The sequence below is a fragment of the Vigna radiata genome, chromosome 3 (assembly GCF_000741045.1).
Source record: "Vigna radiata var. radiata cultivar VC1973A chromosome 3, Vradiata_ver6, whole genome shotgun sequence".
Taxonomy (NCBI): Eukaryota; Viridiplantae; Streptophyta; class Magnoliopsida; order Fabales; family Fabaceae; genus Vigna; species Vigna radiata.
The window spans coordinates 12343289-12361289 of record NC_028353.1 but is presented as its reverse complement, the minus strand read 5'-3'; the positions used below and the strand labels follow the sequence as shown (position 1 = coordinate 12361289).

The following is an 18001-nucleotide window of genomic DNA, read 5'->3' as shown; positions in this document are numbered from 1 at the left end:
AATTGAAAATAACCTGATGTTTTCATTGTATTTTGATGCACACATTCCACTACTTCGCCTATATTGCTAAAAAACAAGTTTTATACTTTGCACATTAATAAAGNTGGACATCAATCATGAATGAACAATCATGTATACATTGTAAAATAACAACCTTTAAATCAATAATATTATTACAATAATCNTTTGTACAATGTATTCATATACATTTTTGTATCTTACAAACTATACCAAAACCAATTACACCAACCATATTACCATGAAAACAAACTGCCCTACATTTTTACAAAAGAAGAAATGTCCTACAACAATCCGTACACATCTANNGCATCTAGTATTCTTATGTTCTCGTTGTCCAAGATCCATTCACATACATATTGCTTTCTAATTGCAAGCAATTCCTCCTGAAAGGAAAGTATCGAACTAGTTAATTCAACCAAATAATCAAAAAGTAATGAAAATGTTATCTACTCCTTACATTAGAGTATGTTGGCATGCTTTTCCCATTAAATTTATCCTGTCCATCCCAAATTTGCATTGCTTGTAACATTATAACTCCACAGTCATGTCTGAAACATGAAAAAAAAATTAACAACAACCACTTATGAAAAACTACATTACTTACAATAACATATTTTTAAAGTGAAGGCTTATAACACCTATGTCTAAACCAGTCGTCATGAAAACATCCAAAACACTAAATGGAACCAATTGATGACTTACCCTAAAGCTAACATCATGCCCACGACATACCATTACCTTCAATAATTCACAGTTAATCTTCACAGCCTTACGAAGCTGCAAACACCAACGAAATGGTGTCATCGAAATTCGTTCTACATGCACTTCTCTGAGTAACCCATTCATAAGAACAATTATTGATGAATCAACAAAGACTCGAACACGCCACTACACAACATTATCAAGAAAAAATTTATTACTTACCAAAAAAAAAAAATAACAAGCATATATAATACCATAACTTAAACTTACCGTTGGGTTCCCAGACGCCATTACAACTGCCCAAATTTCAGACAAACATATGAATGGTGGATTAGGGTTCATACAAACACAAAAAGGCATAAAACGACACGCACAAACCCAAAACACAAAAACCCTCCCCAACCCAAACAATGTGATATAGAGTGAAAACTCTAATGGGTGAAACGCAAAAACCAAACAATACCCAAAACGCGAAACGCAAAACGCGAAATAATGCTTACCAACAGAGTTTGGATGAATACAAATGGAGAGACGAGAGACTAATGGAAGAGAGGAACCGAATGGGTGCGAGAGGAATGAAGAGAGGAACTGATGAGTCGATATTTTAGTGATTTCACTTAGTTTATTGGGCTAGAATTAATCAGGGAATTGTGCTTAATTGTCCGGTATTTTCCCGTTTTTCCTAATTATGCTTAATTTGATCGGAAATTCTAATTTTAATTAATTTGAATTTTTTGAGCTAATTATTTGCATTATTATTTTCAGGGAAAATTTTGGAAACACAATTTGGGACATTTGGAGGACACCAAATAAATTCAAGACTCTCAAATTAGACATTTTAATTTTAGTTGTATTGTAATTTTATTTGTTTAAACTTTTTAGACAAACTTTTCCACATTAGACCATTGTTAAAAATTATGAGGGGCCCAAAATTGTAGGACACTTGTCCTAGGGTTTCCTTTTATTTTTAGGGTGGACCCCACCCTAATTTTTGGGTGACACATGGCCTTGCTTTTGGAGCTACAGCCGTCACACAGAAGGAGAATTTTTGGCTGCAGCGTTTTGGGGATTCTCAACGGAAGCTCATTTTTATTTGGTCTGGAACGTTTTTTTTTCTTAGCTTGGAGACGGTGCATCCAGTTGGTGGATAATTCATTTCCTTAGGAGTATCCAGCCGCTGCCACGTAATGGAAGAGGAGAAATCATTTTGCTGTCTCACGGAGGAGAGGTGCACGTTGTTATGGTCCTTGAGGATTAATTTTTAGAATCACATTTACTTTTCCATTTCCTTGTTTTTGCAATGCTGAAGATTACTTTTCTTTTGCTGAAGGAAGTTGATTTCATTTCAGGGTGCAACGTTTTTTTTATTTAATTGAAGAAAGAATTGTTGTCACGGGAATAGGAATATGCTAATGGTATTGTTCAAGATAAATCCAATAGTTTTTATTTTTATTGTCTTTATGCATGAACCTAAATTATTTTTATATTTTATATGTAGTGGAATGCCATATAACGTTGAATTCCTATTTACTTTTATTTGATTTTTGCTTAATTACCATTTACTATTTTTTAATGCTCATTATCACGGAATTTCATTTTACCATGCTTTTAATTGGTTCAACAATTTTTGCATTAAATGTTTTATTTCTTCAATTGCTTTATGCACCAACATTTCATCTTAATTCACGTGATTTCCCGCTGTCATATGCATTTCTTGTTTTAGCTTAAATGTTGCATTTAAATATCATATCATGTGTTTCTATATTATGTGTCACATTTTAATTAGTTTACTAATTTTGTTTTAGAGACCGATTAGTCTAAATGTAGAACCGTTCGGTCACCTGTAGGACCGTTTGGTCTTCATGCCTTGTTCAGTTATTTTAATGTTTTCAATTATGTTTGGTTGTATTTAATTTCCAGTTTTATTTTAATTTAATTTTCCTTGCAAGAACACTTTCAAACCCCCCCACTACATGTTAGACCTAAGACTCGAACTGCATTTGGTCCTTGAGAGACGACCTAGGAGTCACTTCCTAGCTATACTGCATTTCTTATTATGCAATCAAATTTGATTGGGCGGCGACACCCATCAGGAACCGAATGGGAGAGAGAATGGGAGAGACGCAACTTTGGTTTCGAAAAGTGAAGAGGATGAAAAATTAAACCGCCAATCTCAAATTTCATAAAACTATTCTTCCAAAAATACCCTTCTGCACATCTTTAAAACCCTTTTATTCAAAATCTGATGGCATGCAATAGAATTTTGACACGTGGAGGTGTGTCAAAATTGTGTCAATAAAGAGTGTCAAACAAACATTTTCCTTAGATAATAACCAAAGTGAGTGAGTTCAACTTATGCATGAATATAAGGAGTGATATAAATTATTTTCTTCGATTGCTGAATCACTACAACAAGAGTTGGTATTACTGACGATCAAATTCCATCGCTAAGGGATATATTTTGTCGGTAATCAGAATTTATCGACAGATTACCGATGACCCGTATTCCGTCGGTAATACACGTGTTGCTAACAATTAGCGACGGATTTTGTCCTTCGGTAATTAGGGAAGGATTTCTCCTTCGGTAATTAGCGAAGGATATATCCTTCGGTAAGGTCGTCGATATTAAAATAACTGAACTGAGCTTTTAGTGTTGAAATACACCAATAGTATAAATAGAAATTATAAACACTCAATTCATTATCTTAAAATTGTTTATCTTTCTAGAACCACTATTTCCTACTTCTCCTCTCCCTTCTCTATACAGTTCTTCAACCATAATTCATCTTTCCAACACTCAGGCGGTGCCTAAACAATCTTGGTATTAAGAGCTTATATTCCACCGATCAAATTCTTCTTTTAGAGGCGGTAAGTTTGTTTCTCCTTAATTCTGGAAATTTCTACATTTTCTGGTACATGCAAACACTGTTCAGTTTGCATGTGTTCATCGGTTCTTCATCTAAGTTTTGATTCTGTTTCTGGTTCGGTGGTTGGTTTAATTGAATGAATTTACTGTCAATGCGAATATTGTCTGTATGTTTGCATGTGTATAAAATGGGATAATTGAGTGTTCGGTATTAGTTGTGTGAAATGCTAAAATTGTGATCATGTGGAATTGTTCTACAAAATTCTTTGTTACTGTGATGTTTAAGTTTTTTATGATGAGGGAATTAATGAAATTGGGAATATGAGACCAAGTGTGAAATAGATCAGTGGAGAGAGTCTAGATACATTGTTTAGGATGTGTTGTACCCTCTTAGTTTCTCAAAACCATATAAAAAGTAGGAAAAGGGATTTTATGTCATTAAGTTGATGATTTTGCAAAATTTGGAGTGAATATGGTTTGGGACTCTTATGTTAGAAATGGTTGGGTAATATTAGATAGGTGTAAATTAGTATATGAATCATGTATGGAGGATTAGAAGTTGGGAAAAATGTTTTGTTTTGGTAAATTCTAGTGTGTTCTTAATTCTGCAAAAGTTATGTAGAATTATGCAGCAAGCTGAGCGTTCGTTGTTGACTACTCAGCCATGTTTAGGTACTCGATCATTAACTGGGTTTAGTTTCTTTAGAGTCTTACCCGTTCATGACCGTTCGGTCTTAGGTGTATGGGTAGTCTCTTAGTAGTGCTCAGTCTTATACTTCCACTCGGTCTATTAGTAGTACTCGATCTTGTACTAATACTCGGGCTCTTAGTAGCGATCGGTCTTGTACTAGCACTCAATCTATTAGTAGTGTTCGGTTTTCTACTAGGGTTCGGTCTATAATAGTATTCAGTTTCGTTAATGTATTCGGCCTAACCTTAGTCCTTGGCCTTGCTATCATATTTGAACATGTTGTAGTATTCGGTCTCTCTTAGTGGTCAGTCCTTAATAGTGTTCGGCCACTTCTTCAGCCTTACCTAGCAAGGACCGTTCGGTCCTGTTCTTTAGGTAGTGAGAAACCATTCGGTCTCACACTAAGTATTCGGTTCAAACTCTAGTGTTCGGTTTAAACCTAGTGCTCTATAGTTATAGCATTCAGCCTCAAACTACGTCTAGCTCCTATTGGAGCCTTACACGTTAAGTGACTGTTTGGTCATATTCCTATGTTGTGAGTGTTTTTCCGTTTGGTCTTGTTCGTAGGTGATGTTGATCCTTTCCGTTCTATCGTATTTAGGGGTGGTGGTTATTCTTACCATTCGGCTTCACTCTACCGTGATGTATTCGGTTTTCAAAGGATTATTGTTAGGTTTGATTATGAGTATTTATTTCAATTGTTTAAAGATATTATGTATGAGAAAGTATGTTGGTATTGAAGTATAATATAATATTCATAATATGGATGTAAAAGAGAATTTCAAGAAGGAATGTCTCGGTGTTGGTTATCAAGGTGGTATAATATGAATATGAACAGTGAAATCCACGACGTTTATCCTGACATTCTAGTGATTACTAATTCTCAAGTAGAAATGGGTAAGTCGTGTCATGAGAATAGCAGAAGATTCTAGTCTAAAGGGGGGACCTTAGGTGAGGTATAACTGGCCTCGTGTAGCAACTGATGGGTTTCCAGTTACTTCACCCATAAATGCATGAACGGCCTCAAGCTACATATTCATACTAGTCTAGACAGTCAAAATAAAGTGCAGGATCATATATGTTTACATGAATTATACATGTATGAGTACTTTAACTGTTTGTTTGAATTGCTTTCCAACATAAATATTAAATTATACTAACTTATCCTTGTTTTTTCTGTGATATGTCTTTGTATGTTGGTTTTACAATGATCACCTAATGATGTAAGCTTAAAAATACAACTCTTCCAGTTGGCTCATCGGAAGGTTATCAGTAAAGCAACAATATAGGCCTATTTCGGTCTTCAGGTGAAAAATTTAGTTCTTCATGAAATTATAATTATGTTCTTTCCTTATCTATGTAATCTTTATTTTAATAATTTTATATTACTAAATTGAGATGTTACATTATTTATTTTCACATAAAACAATAAAATAATTTAATACAATTGATCGACATTCTTCAATAAACTAAACTAGATTATTTTAATGATTTCACACGTGACAATATAATAAAAAAATATAATATTAATAGAGTATTTGTTAGGTTAGTATAAAATAATACTGTCAGCAAAAACATTGACAAATTAATTAATTTAACTTAACAACGATTTAAGAAACTAAAAACATTAAGCCTCACACCAGCCACTACACGACAGACAAATAGTAGGTCGAGGAATTTGAATGAACTTGAGTCTGCAATCTCTACAAAAACAATCTTCCAAGAGTGCCTAGTGTTGACATCTACTTCATAACGTGTGAGTGAAAGCACCTAAGAGCACATAAAAACCACTTCAAAAACAGATCAAACATAACCGAATGAAAGTTAGACGCTTAAAAGACTCGCTCAAACAGGTTGTTACACATTTATGAAGTTCAGAGAAAAAAGCCTTGTAATTTATCATTGAAAAGCATGCAACAAAGGTCATAAAAATGCAATTACTTTTAATAAGAGAAGCAATGACTCCAACTAGAAGTGGGGATCATAACAAACCCTAAAGTAATCAAAAGAGAAATTGTGGAAAAGTTATAAGGCTTACCTTATTCAGCATTGTGCGTCTGGTCATGCTCAATAAATTCCAATGCATCTTCTTTGGATACAACATTAACACGACTGACCCTGTTTTTATGTGTTACACCATATATTTTGTCAGCAACTTTCACTAGCTCTGGGCGAAATGTTGTTGTGATAAATTGAGTGTTTGCTACGTCAGCCAAGCGACGAATCATATCTACGGATAGTTAAGAATCCCAAAAGGGACACGATATAACAGGAAATCTATATATGCAGTTCAGAAAGAATACCACAAGCATGGATTAATTTTTTAAATTTCAATAGATAAGAATCCCAAAAGAGACATGATAAAACCCTGAAATCTACGTGCCATTCAGAAAGAATATCACAAGCATGAATTAACTTTTTATATTTCAATGGCACCAAAAACACATACAACCACAACACAAGCTTTTTCTCACCAGAACCACCAAAACGGAATCTAAAATAGATACTGTATATCATTATATCGCTTACATATACTGACTTGACATGATATATATATATATATATATATATATATATATATATATCTGTGTGTCAATGGGATACTCTTTTAAGATATGATAATAGATTTTCAAAATAATATAGGAGACGAATCATGTCTACTACCGAGATAGTTAAGAATAATTTGTAAAATAGGATAGAATGAAACGGAATCTAATGATAGTGCATTCCATTCTGTCCTAATAACCCCTTCTTTTCCCTCCCCTCCAATTTAAGGGGACAAATATAAAACGATGAGGTATGCAGTCAATAGAGATGGATGAAATGCACAGGACCAATCAATTGACACAATATGGTAACAAACGTAAATATGGATACTTCCAACAGCAGTTCTGTACTGTGGATCCAGAGCTGCATCAATCTCATCAAATAGATAAAAGGGAGCAGGATCACATCGCTGTATGGCAAAGATAAGAGTAAGGGCAACAACAGTTTTTTGACCCCCAGACAACTGTTTCATGGACTGTGTTTCCCCTTGTCCAGTAAATGAGACCTGCAAGCAATAAGGAGACAAGAAATGTCAGATCTAAGATGCTATGCAGTTTTAATATAAGTGAATAGGGCAATGGCTATCTTAATGCAGTATGCTTCTGTCACCTTTCTTTCTCTCTTTAATGTACAAAACAAACCCACAAGCCTTCTGGTAGAAACTTTACATTACTTTTCTTTTTTAAAATGGCACAAAAGGAATACACTTGCCTTCACTTTCACTCCAATGTATTTTTCTACTCTCCCCTCTGGATTTGCTTCACGAGGACCATCCTCATCTTCATCGTCATCATGATCACCATCCTGAGGGAAACAGAATTTAATACAGAAATACCACAGTTATATCAATTACGATAACTAAATAACCTTTCTGGAGAATCCTCACTATTTTGCAAAGCACAACGAAATAAAGTAATAATCAAGCACCACATTGAAACAACAGAATGAAAATAGGACAGGAAAACATAAAAAGAACAACGGCACTAGCTTTTAAACATGAACCAACAGAACGAGCTATAAAGCACTATTTTTTCCTATTAAAAAAAGAACTTAATGTATAATTCAAGAACCATCACAGACCTTCTTTTTCATCATAACCAGATGACCATGGCCACCCTGCACAAGTTCAGAAAATACTTCCCGAAAATGCCTAGCAACACCTTTGAAAGTGCGTTCTATAGATTCGTCCTTCCGCTGATCTAGCACCGATATCAGCTCCCTAATTTTCTGAAATTATTCCGTAGGTCAAAGAAGTTAGTAATGCATGATACAAAATAGCCAAAAATGAAAAACTTGGCAATGGAATCAGTCTGATGTGCAAAATCAAGCTTGAAATCAAATAATATAAACATTCCAAGATTATTCCTAGCATAGGGGATTGGTAAATAAGACCTACTAAAGAGGCACAAAAAGAAACAACAATGATTTGAATCATTACAGAGCAGTGGCACCCAAATCATTTAGATAGCAAAGTGCAGAACTAAAAATATATGCTAGGCAGTGTAGCCATCAATTTTTTTCTCTCTGGAAACAATTATAAAGGGCATTCATAATTGAAATCCCTGTAAAGTACCTCATCTCCTGCATCAAGTTCGGCCTGTCTTTTCTGAAGTTCTTCTCGTTGTTCTGTAAAATTTATATACTGGTCCAGTGCTTTCTTGTTTACATGACTGAACTGCTGCAATTGCTCATTGCATCTGTGCAGCATTTTGTGCAAATCTTTTATATTCCTTCGTCTATACCTGTCATTTGCAATGAGGAAAGGAAAAAAATTAAATTACGGTGGCTAAAAGCCAAGCATAAAAAGGAAGTGATATATAGCAACACAACTAGAAATAAACTGTAATAGCATCATATCCGCCAGATCCTCAAACTATCATGGTATAGAAGTCATGATTAACCCCAAGGAAAGACTGAATACCATTAAGTATAAAAAACGAAGTAACAAAACAATCCAGATAAGGATTTTGGAAATTTGTTATGGACTTACTTGACAGTGAAAATAAGAAGGCTGAAGAAATTAATTTATCTTTTAGTTAATTCTTGTTTAGAACAATCCTTACATCACATACAAAAAGAATGAAAAGGTTACACCTAGGTGACAGATGGGTACTGAAAAAATAAGTTAAACTATCCTAACAAGTTAACCTATTAAAATTCCAAAAGACTTTATGCTCTTGTTTGTTCACAAGCTGTCTCCATGGCTGCAGGAGTTACTTCTGCCACTGTCATATTTAAAGACAATGAAGCAAAACGAATGTGTTCACTGGACATGTGTCAAAACAGAATCTTGATGAGCACAAGGCTTACTTAAGAATGTGATAACATCAAATTCATTGCGGATGAAAATTGTCACTTTTCCTTACGCGAGATATTGCTAATAGAGAGAATGGAGAGCTTTAATACTTCCCATATAACTGAACTGTCATTTTTCAGTCTTTTCATATGCCTCTAATATAATTCATCTTATGCACATAGAAAAGGGAAAAATATGATGAAAGAAAATACTTACGCCTCAAAAGCATCTGATGTCAATGGTCCCAGTTCCCTAATTTTCTTGGCATACTCTTCTTCTTTAGCTGCATATGTATTTTTTTTACTCAGCAATTGCTCTAATACTTTTGCTTCTTCCTGAAGTTTCCTTTCATAATCGTCCTCCAAAGACTGCAGCCAACATATTTCATCGTTGTATGGAGCAAAATTAGATACAACCAGCATCAAATTAAAAAAATCATTACCTTCAATTTATTCAATTCATCTTTGATCTTTTTAATTAGCCTCGTTCGATCATTTATATTTTCAGCAACTCCTGAGGATGAAATTTGATCAGAAAAGGAAAGATATTCAAGATATAGATAAAAGACTACATTGATTTAAAATTTGAAAAGCTTACTTCTAAGCTGCTCTGTCAAGTCATCAACCAACATTTTAGCATCACTAAGCTCCTGCCCCTTGGATTCAGCCTCACCAACCAGAGAGTCAGAATCCACTGCCGATATTACAGCCTCCAGCTCTTGTTTCCTTCTCCTAAGGTTAGTAGTAAGATTGGTATCCAGTTCTGCTTTCCTTGCTTCAGTCTGTTAAAATTTCAAGTCAAAATAATAATACTAACTTCAAAAGATTGTGAACACAAATACAATTGATTGAATAACCTCAATACGATCAGTCTTGCAAGCAACAAGCTTCTCTTTAAGGTCTTTGATTTCAGGGTTCAAATCTGACAGGAGTTTCTTTTCCTCTGGTGTTAAATGATCAATTAGCTCAGTGCCCATCTCAGCATTTTTTGTTGCGATACTAGCCTTAAGCTGTTCAATCTGGTTCTGGACATCCCCAACAGACTTCTCCTACAAGCAATAAAGGAAAAAATGTAAAACAAATAGTGAAAAATTCCTCAAGGTAACAAACAACCGAAAAGTAGCTCCCTGACGAATAATTAAGTATAACCTAAAAATTCCATAACACCTTTTTTGCAAGTGCTTTAGTAATCAACTGCTTCTGCTTATTAGCATTAGCAATATCTTGCTTAAGCTGTTCTATCTCAGATTTGACATGAGCACGCTCGGCATCAATCTTCTGCTGCTCAGCAACAAGTTCATTAATCTTTTGATCTATCTGTAAGACTAATTCAGCAAAAACAATGGGAGGAAATTCTTTCATGACAAGGAATAGCTTAGGCATCAGATAAGACATTCACAAAATAGAAATAGACATAACCCACATTGTCAGGACAAAAACAAATTGAGACTCTCTTGCAAAACTTTTAGCACAAGATGATGCAAATAAATCATAGAAAGGAAAAGTAATCATCATCAATAAATAAATAAATAATTCAAAAAAAAAAAAAGTTCTAGATAATAGAGTCCCAAAGAAACACTGGATTTAAGTAAAGGCTTAAGGAACATGCATAGTGCAATAAAACATAACTTTTGTCCCTGAAAACCCAGATAGAGAATCTCATTATGGTTAACTTAAGCTTGACAAATTTGAAATAAAACAATTTTATGGACCAATCATCCTTTACCCACTAAACATCTTCTAAGGCATCAAGATGAATATGACATGCCCCAACAACCAAAAACAAATAACCAGAAAATTGGAATAAAATTACAGTGGTAAAACTGCAGTTAATCAGAGAAATAGGCATCATAACATAAATTAAACGAATGCAACTAAAGTTTCCTTTATACTCACTCTTGGAGCTATCTTTTCCGACCAAAATATGATCAGGTAAACCAGACCATTTAGATGTTCTTTACTTCGTTTCATCAATCATTTAATTTGCAACTTATAAATAATGAGTTCTCACCTAAGAGAAACAAAAAGTAAAAAATTAAAGTAAATTTATTAACACAAAGGATATCCTGTAGATTAAATCTAACTTTCTCCAATTCCTCCTCTCTAATGTGAATAGTGCCTTTATTCTGCGTAATGATATTCATAAACCTTAATCTCGATCTTCGGTGATCATAAAATCCTCCAGTCATACTACCTTTCTTGCTTACTTGATCACCTGTAATAAGTTGGTGAGTTTGTCAGGGGAAACACAAGACCAGCCCAAATAAAGAAGACAGACAATGAAAAGATGTAGGCCAACCATCCAGTGTGATGCAGTCCAGAGCATCAGTACGAGCAACCCTCGAAGCCACATCCAGATTTTTGCAGATGACCGTTCTAGCAAAAACCTAAAAGAAATATCACAAGTGACGTTAAGGTGCATAAAAAACAACTGAATAGTTATGTATTAATATACTGTCATCCAATATTTTTCCCTACAGCAGCATACATATGTAACTGTAAATCTTAAGATAAACAGACAAGCAGAACAACATTACCTTCCGTGAAAATCCAGATCAATAAATCTATAAAATTTCTATAAAGGTGTTCAAATCCCATCTTGTGTATCTCATGAGAATAGTTTTAGTTTGCCCAGACAACATTTTGCACAAACCCCGGGAGATTGACCATTACATCAACATGACAGAAAAATACATCTTATAATTTTACTAAAAAATATTAGTCCTGGTTCATGTATATTGAGTAACGTATGTAGGGAGACATCAATCCCTTAAATGAATCTCAATACTTCAAAGCATTAGTAATTGGATTTTAGCCAAGGGATACCCTAGATTCATGAAGAAAAAAACACAAAAAAAGTTTATTAAAGATCAACTATTATTATTAATTAAAATGTTTACATAGACATTTTTAAGTTAACCGTGACATATTTTAATTTGAACATTACATAGATCTGCCCTCAACACGGTACCTTTGAATTTTCATCCAAATACAGAGGGATTGTATGAATCTGTAAACGCCAAACAGGATGTTTGTCTAGTGAAAATCTAAAACAAAGGTGAAGAGATGGGTCTGATTGAAGCATAATCAGGATCACTAAACACCTGAAGCAGGTTCATAGTTAAGATAAGGCCAGATCATTAGATGCTTGTGTTGTGTTACAGTAGGAAATTGTTAAGGAAGAAAAAAAAAAGAGACATGTGATGAATTCTACATCAAATTTACACACAAGTTCTTATTCATAATATGTCGGTACGATTCATAGTTACAATAAGGTACATAAACATGTACAACTCAAAATATCTCATAAATATCTTTTACAACTATTTATATAATATTTACGAATTGTATGTATACCAAGCCTATTAAATCTATAACTAATGCAAAAACCTCTACCACTTTGTGAGAAACATCTGCTAGATCGTTTGAATTGACAAATCCAGTCATGTCTCCAAATAAGAACTTTCCCCGAAATGTCATTTTTTCTCAATGTGTTTGGTCTAAAAATTAAATAATGGGCTTAAATTACACATTGTAACAAAGACAGAGGAATCCATTAGGGCAACACAACCAGGTTATTTAGCCACTCGAGACGGATAGGTGGACAAAGCAAAGTTTATAGTGCGTTTTATGGAAAAGTAAAAAATTTAATCCTACATTTTGTAATACTTTGGGTAATCATCACCTTGTTGTGTTTCTAGGGAATTATGCCCTATGCCTAAATTCTATGGTATGAATCACTATCTTATATCCATAGTTCGGTTGACCACAAAAGTACGATAGCAGATAGTGAATGATTAATGTTCTAATTTTGTTTTAAGAAATTTTTAAGATATATCATTTTAGATTTTTTACCATATATATATATATATATATATATATATATATATATATATATATATATATATATATATATATATATATATATTACTTTTTGCATTTCCTATTATTTTTATTACTTGTTATTACTTATTTTTTTATATCATATTTTACACCTTATTTAGTTTGTTGTTATTTTGTTTATTATTTAATATTTAACTATTATATTTCTTATTATTTTTGTTGTTATTTAGTTTATTACAGTATACTAAAAATAAATGTTCACATACTATAAGTTTAAAAGCAACCCATCTAAGATGTTGGACTCAAATTGAGGCCCGAAAATGAGAAATGAAAAAACTACATACTGAAAGACTAAGGACCCACAACCCATCAGTTATATTAGCTAGCACACCCTCAAAGTGAAGCGGTGGTTCTGTGACAGAACACAGTGAAGGTCCACAACAGCATTATGGAGGTTTTTGAGTGTCAGGCACAGTTACCGTTCGGCTTCATAACCACAATGCTCAGATACCCTTTGTTAGGTTCCTGAGTTTGGAACCTAACTAAGAGCACTCACAGACAGCAAAAAATAGAATTGAAAGAAAGAATCTTCTTATTTCAGAATGGATAGTCATTATACAAAGCATGGTTTTGGGAGCATAACCTCCCTTGAGAGCATAACCTCTCTACAGGCAAAAGACCTGACTTTACAAAAATACTCGATACCCCCTACCGCGTCACACTACCTCTATTTATAGATGCTCTGACCCACTTCCCCTTTTCAGCCGACACCCCCACACACTTACTCCTCAACCCCTCTATCCTATCATATATCTTAACATTACACCCCGTTGTAGAACAACCTTGTCCTCAAGGTTGGAACCGAAGAACTGGGTCGCTTGGCTCCTCTTCATCATCTTGTTTTCATATGAAGGGAATCCACTAGCTACCGCCCACCAATTCAGGTCTGGCGGCTTAGGAGGTGGCAACTCCTCCTCCCCTATCTTCCATTCTTTCTCTTTCCTATCTATTGCCCCAATACCGTTCGGTGTTGAACTGTAATAGTCAATACCGTTCGGGTACGTCTTCCACTGGTCATTACCAATCGGTCTCGACCTTTTCGTTTTCTTCCTATAACGGGTATCGCCATTCGGTTTCGTCCTTCAATGGTCAATACCGTTCGGTCCCCTATCAAACAGTGCAACTTCATCGCTTTTGGCTAGATAGGGCCACCAGCCGAGAGAGTGGACAACTTTAACTGCATTAAGTCTAATTCTGCCTTGGTCCGCTCGACAATCGTACCACTCGATCGTCCCCCAATTGTTTCGTCTTCTACCACACTCCCATTCTCTACCTCCCGACCATTGATTCCTCCATCCAATCTTCCCTCTGAGGCCTTCATTCCTTCTTTCAGCACGCTTCTCTCCCACAGATCCCTTCCTCCTAGACCGTTCAGTTCCTTCCGCCCTCTTCCTTTTGGGTCCGACACTAGACCTATCGTGTTCGCTTCCGGACGTCCACTAACGGTTTCTTCCAGACGTCCTCTCCCGTTCGGTTCTGGCAGTTCAAGACCGTTCGGGCATGGCAATTCCAGACCGTACGGTTCCTGAAGTCCTCTCGGGTTGGCCGCCTATAGTCCTAGCCCGTTCGATCCCGACTGTTCTGTCACGTTCGGCTCGGGCAATCCTCTCCCGTTCGGTTCTGGCACTTCTCTATGGTTTGATGTTAGGGTGTACTCTTTCGCAGTTCCTGACTGCTTATTGTCTGCCCCCCTTTCAAAAACGGTGCCCCCTTTTCATTCTCCAAATCGCACCACCACTGCCCCCTTCAAGCCTTCCCAAGAACGATTCTTGGCTTTGTCCTTCCAGGCTTTGAACCAGTAGTCAGCACTCCCCTCCATATTGAATGCCGCTAGGTGCACCCTTTCCTCCTCTAGTCACACCTTGCAACTCGAAGAACTTCTCCGCTTTCAAGACCCACCCAAACGGATCGAACCCTTCGAAAGTGGGAAGTTCTACCCTTTTCTTACCGCTAGGTTGCACTTCATGGCGTTCTTCCCCTCTCGCCGGTCCCAATGTTGGTCGTCCTAGTTATGGCCTCGACCACCCAACATCCTTATGATTTCTGGCAAATCTTGGCGGATTTCAGCATAATTTTGGCGTATTGCTGCATAATCTGATCGCACCGCTCCTATCTGCGCCTTCATTCTATCAACCGCAATTTGCTTCACCCCACACGATTCCGGCAGTGTCGCGATACGACAGTTTCTTGAAACGATAGGTTCTTGATAACTTTCTTGATCAGGTTCTTGATTCGGTACCCCCTATTTTGAAACGGTAGTTCTCCTGTTTCCGACAGCCTTTCAAAATGACAACTTCTCGAAACGACAGTCCCCCAATTTCCGACAGCCTTTCGATCCGGCAGGTTGGACCAATTTGTTAGGTTCCTGAGTTTGGAGCCTAACTAAGAGCACTCACAGACAATAGAAAATAGAATTGGAAGAAAGAATCTTCTTATTTCATAATGGATAGTCATTGTACAAAGCATGGGTTTGGGAGCATAACCTCCCTTGAGAGCATAACCTCTCTACAGGCAAGAGACCTGACTTTACAAAAATACTCGATACCCCCTACCACGTCACACTACCTCTATTTATAGATGTTCTGACCAACTTCCCCTTGTCAACCAACAGCCCCACACGCTTACTCCTCAACCCTCTATCCTATCATCATATATCCTAACGTATATCCTAACACCCTTAGTGGCCCCACACTGCCACTATTGCAGCTTATCCAATCACAACTCCAAAAAGGAATATGACAGATTCTGTCACAGAACCCTGCTCCACCACAATGGTGGCTGCTCCAGCAGTTATTGATAACATAGCTTATATCCACTGATGGACACATCTATATTTGTTTATGCTTTAGATGTCAATGTCTAAGATCAAGGGGATAGTTATTGGGTCAGCCACATTTTTCCATGTTTTACATGTCCCATCCTCGCCTTAACCATTTGTTAACATAATAATACACTTGAAAGATTCACTACCATGTCATGAGCAAACCATATAATAGATTATGACACTAACTTTAACCCAACCCTTTAAGGTTGCATTAGTAGGTCATTTTTCCTTATATGTTACTCAACTTCATTATTTCTAAACAACATCTGACTTTAAACTTCTACCTTAAGATTCCTAACAGTCTTCCCCTCAAGTGAGTTTGGTTTTCTTTACCACAGGTTTTTGCCACGACAGGACATGCTTGTTCCCACCAATTATCTCAGCAAACTACCTTGACCCTAACTACTATTGATTTTTAGCACAACGGGACATGCATACCTCAATCTGAACCGGTTACCAAGACAAATCATCACTTCAGATACTGCTGTTCAGATTTTTCTACAAGAATATACTGAGAAGATTCATCACCAATGAGTCATGAGCGAACAACGTCTTTGTGAGTCTTTTTTTCTATATGTTACTAAACTTTCTTATTTCTACTCAATGTGAGACTTTTAACTCATATTTTCTTTTTTCCAAACATAAAAAAAATTTCAATGAAACGAGAAAAAGACATGGCACCTATAACCCACAATCACAAGAAAAAGACATGCCAACAACCACAAATTCTCACAATTCCAAAGCACAATCCTCTAGGAAATCAACTCAACTCATTAAGAGAATAACACATGGCACCTATAACCCAAAGATAATAAAAATCCTAACAATTCCAATATAAAATTAGTTTCCTAAAGCGTATCCTAATGAAACAATTAAATACAAAATCCAACATGATAAATATTCTCCTAGGAGGATAAGAGTCGGGAAGATCGCTTAAATAAGAGATAATGTTATATTTACTTTTAATAAAAACATAATAATAATACACAATAAATAATAATCATTAAATATCCCAACTACTATAATAACATTTCTCCATTATGCATCATTTTTTTCATGTTAAGTTGACATTTGATAGACCAAAACATCAGAATTATTTTATTACCAAATAGCACCTAAAGAAGTTGTACCTGCGTGAAATAAAATATAACAATTTTCAGAAGCTAACCTGACTGAATGCAGGAGTATAGTCATGTTTAAAGTTCAATTTCTTCAAAAGAGGTATGACATCAGAACTCTGCGGATAAGTGATGCGTGGAGCCTTTACTCTGTTAAGCGGAATAAATGTAACTCTACCACCTTTCTGTGAATTAAGATGTCTAATTATCTGGGTTGACTTGTCATCATTTTCAACAACAACATGGAATAAGCTGTTCAAACAAAGATGTTAAAAATAAAAAACATTACGCCAAATGTGCAAAAGTATAAAACCAGTTAAGAAATTAGCCCAAGAACAAAGGACTGAAAATAAAAAGATTGAACAACTACATGCTAAAGATGAGGCAAATTCTCCTTTCTCTCCCTTCACCAAAAACAGTGTAGGAAAATATACTTAATGCAACAAATGGTATTAAAATAAATATGAGTGAGAAATGACCTGTTTCCTGCTGTAACTTCAACGGCAGTGAAAAACTTTTCATCACAATTCAGCAACTCAATAATTGGACCATGAACTCCAGAAATATTATACTCCCTGCAAATCTTCCTAACTGAATTCAGCCCTCTTCTCACATCCTGAATGTCATAATAAATTCAAACATCAAGATAGTTAACCCTAACACTCAACAGATAAACAATGGAATAAGATCAAAGTACCCCTACACATTCAAAAAAATATATGCACGGACTTGGACTCATACTCGTGTGGATAATAATTTTAATCATCTTACCCCTTACCAGATGGATATCTATTTACTCATATCTGTATAAATTAACTGCAACAGAGTAATCAAACAAACATTCAAGTATGCTTTCTATAAAAAATTACAAACATAATTATAGTTATATAATACACTTCCACAACAGCAAATTTATAAACATTAAAGTCCAATGCAGCAAATGTACACCTCTTATACAATAAGCCGGAACGTATTTGCATTGGTTGAGTTAAAATTGTGTTAGAATGCTGTAAATATAGTAACAGTGAACATTT

General features: G+C 35.4%; 1 protein-coding gene across 1 annotated transcript in view; it reads right to left on the bottom strand.

Moving 5' to 3' along the window:
• Positions 1-5843: 5843 nt before the first annotated feature.
• The window catches only part of LOC106757574 (structural maintenance of chromosomes protein 3), a 36316-nt gene continuing 24158 nt past the window's right edge, over positions 5844-18001 (bottom strand). The window contains exons 16-30 of the mRNA XM_014640256.2: positions 17447-17583; positions 17018-17219; positions 11422-11509; positions 11188-11337; positions 10290-10441; positions 9980-10171; positions 9721-9904; positions 9566-9636; positions 9340-9491; positions 8401-8569; positions 7908-8054; positions 7539-7631; positions 7158-7332; positions 6319-6510; positions 5844-6050 (exon numbers count right to left, since the gene is read on the bottom strand). Of these exons, the coding sequence (XP_014495742.1) occupies positions 6320-6510; positions 7158-7332; positions 7539-7631; positions 7908-8054; positions 8401-8569; positions 9340-9491; positions 9566-9636; positions 9721-9904; positions 9980-10171; positions 10290-10441; positions 11188-11337; positions 11422-11509; positions 17018-17219; positions 17447-17583 (2103 nt within the window). The 3' untranslated portion in view covers positions 5844-6050; position 6319. The remainder of the gene's footprint in view (positions 6051-6318; positions 6511-7157; positions 7333-7538; positions 7632-7907; positions 8055-8400; positions 8570-9339; positions 9492-9565; positions 9637-9720; positions 9905-9979; positions 10172-10289; positions 10442-11187; positions 11338-11421; positions 11510-17017; positions 17220-17446; positions 17584-18001) is intronic.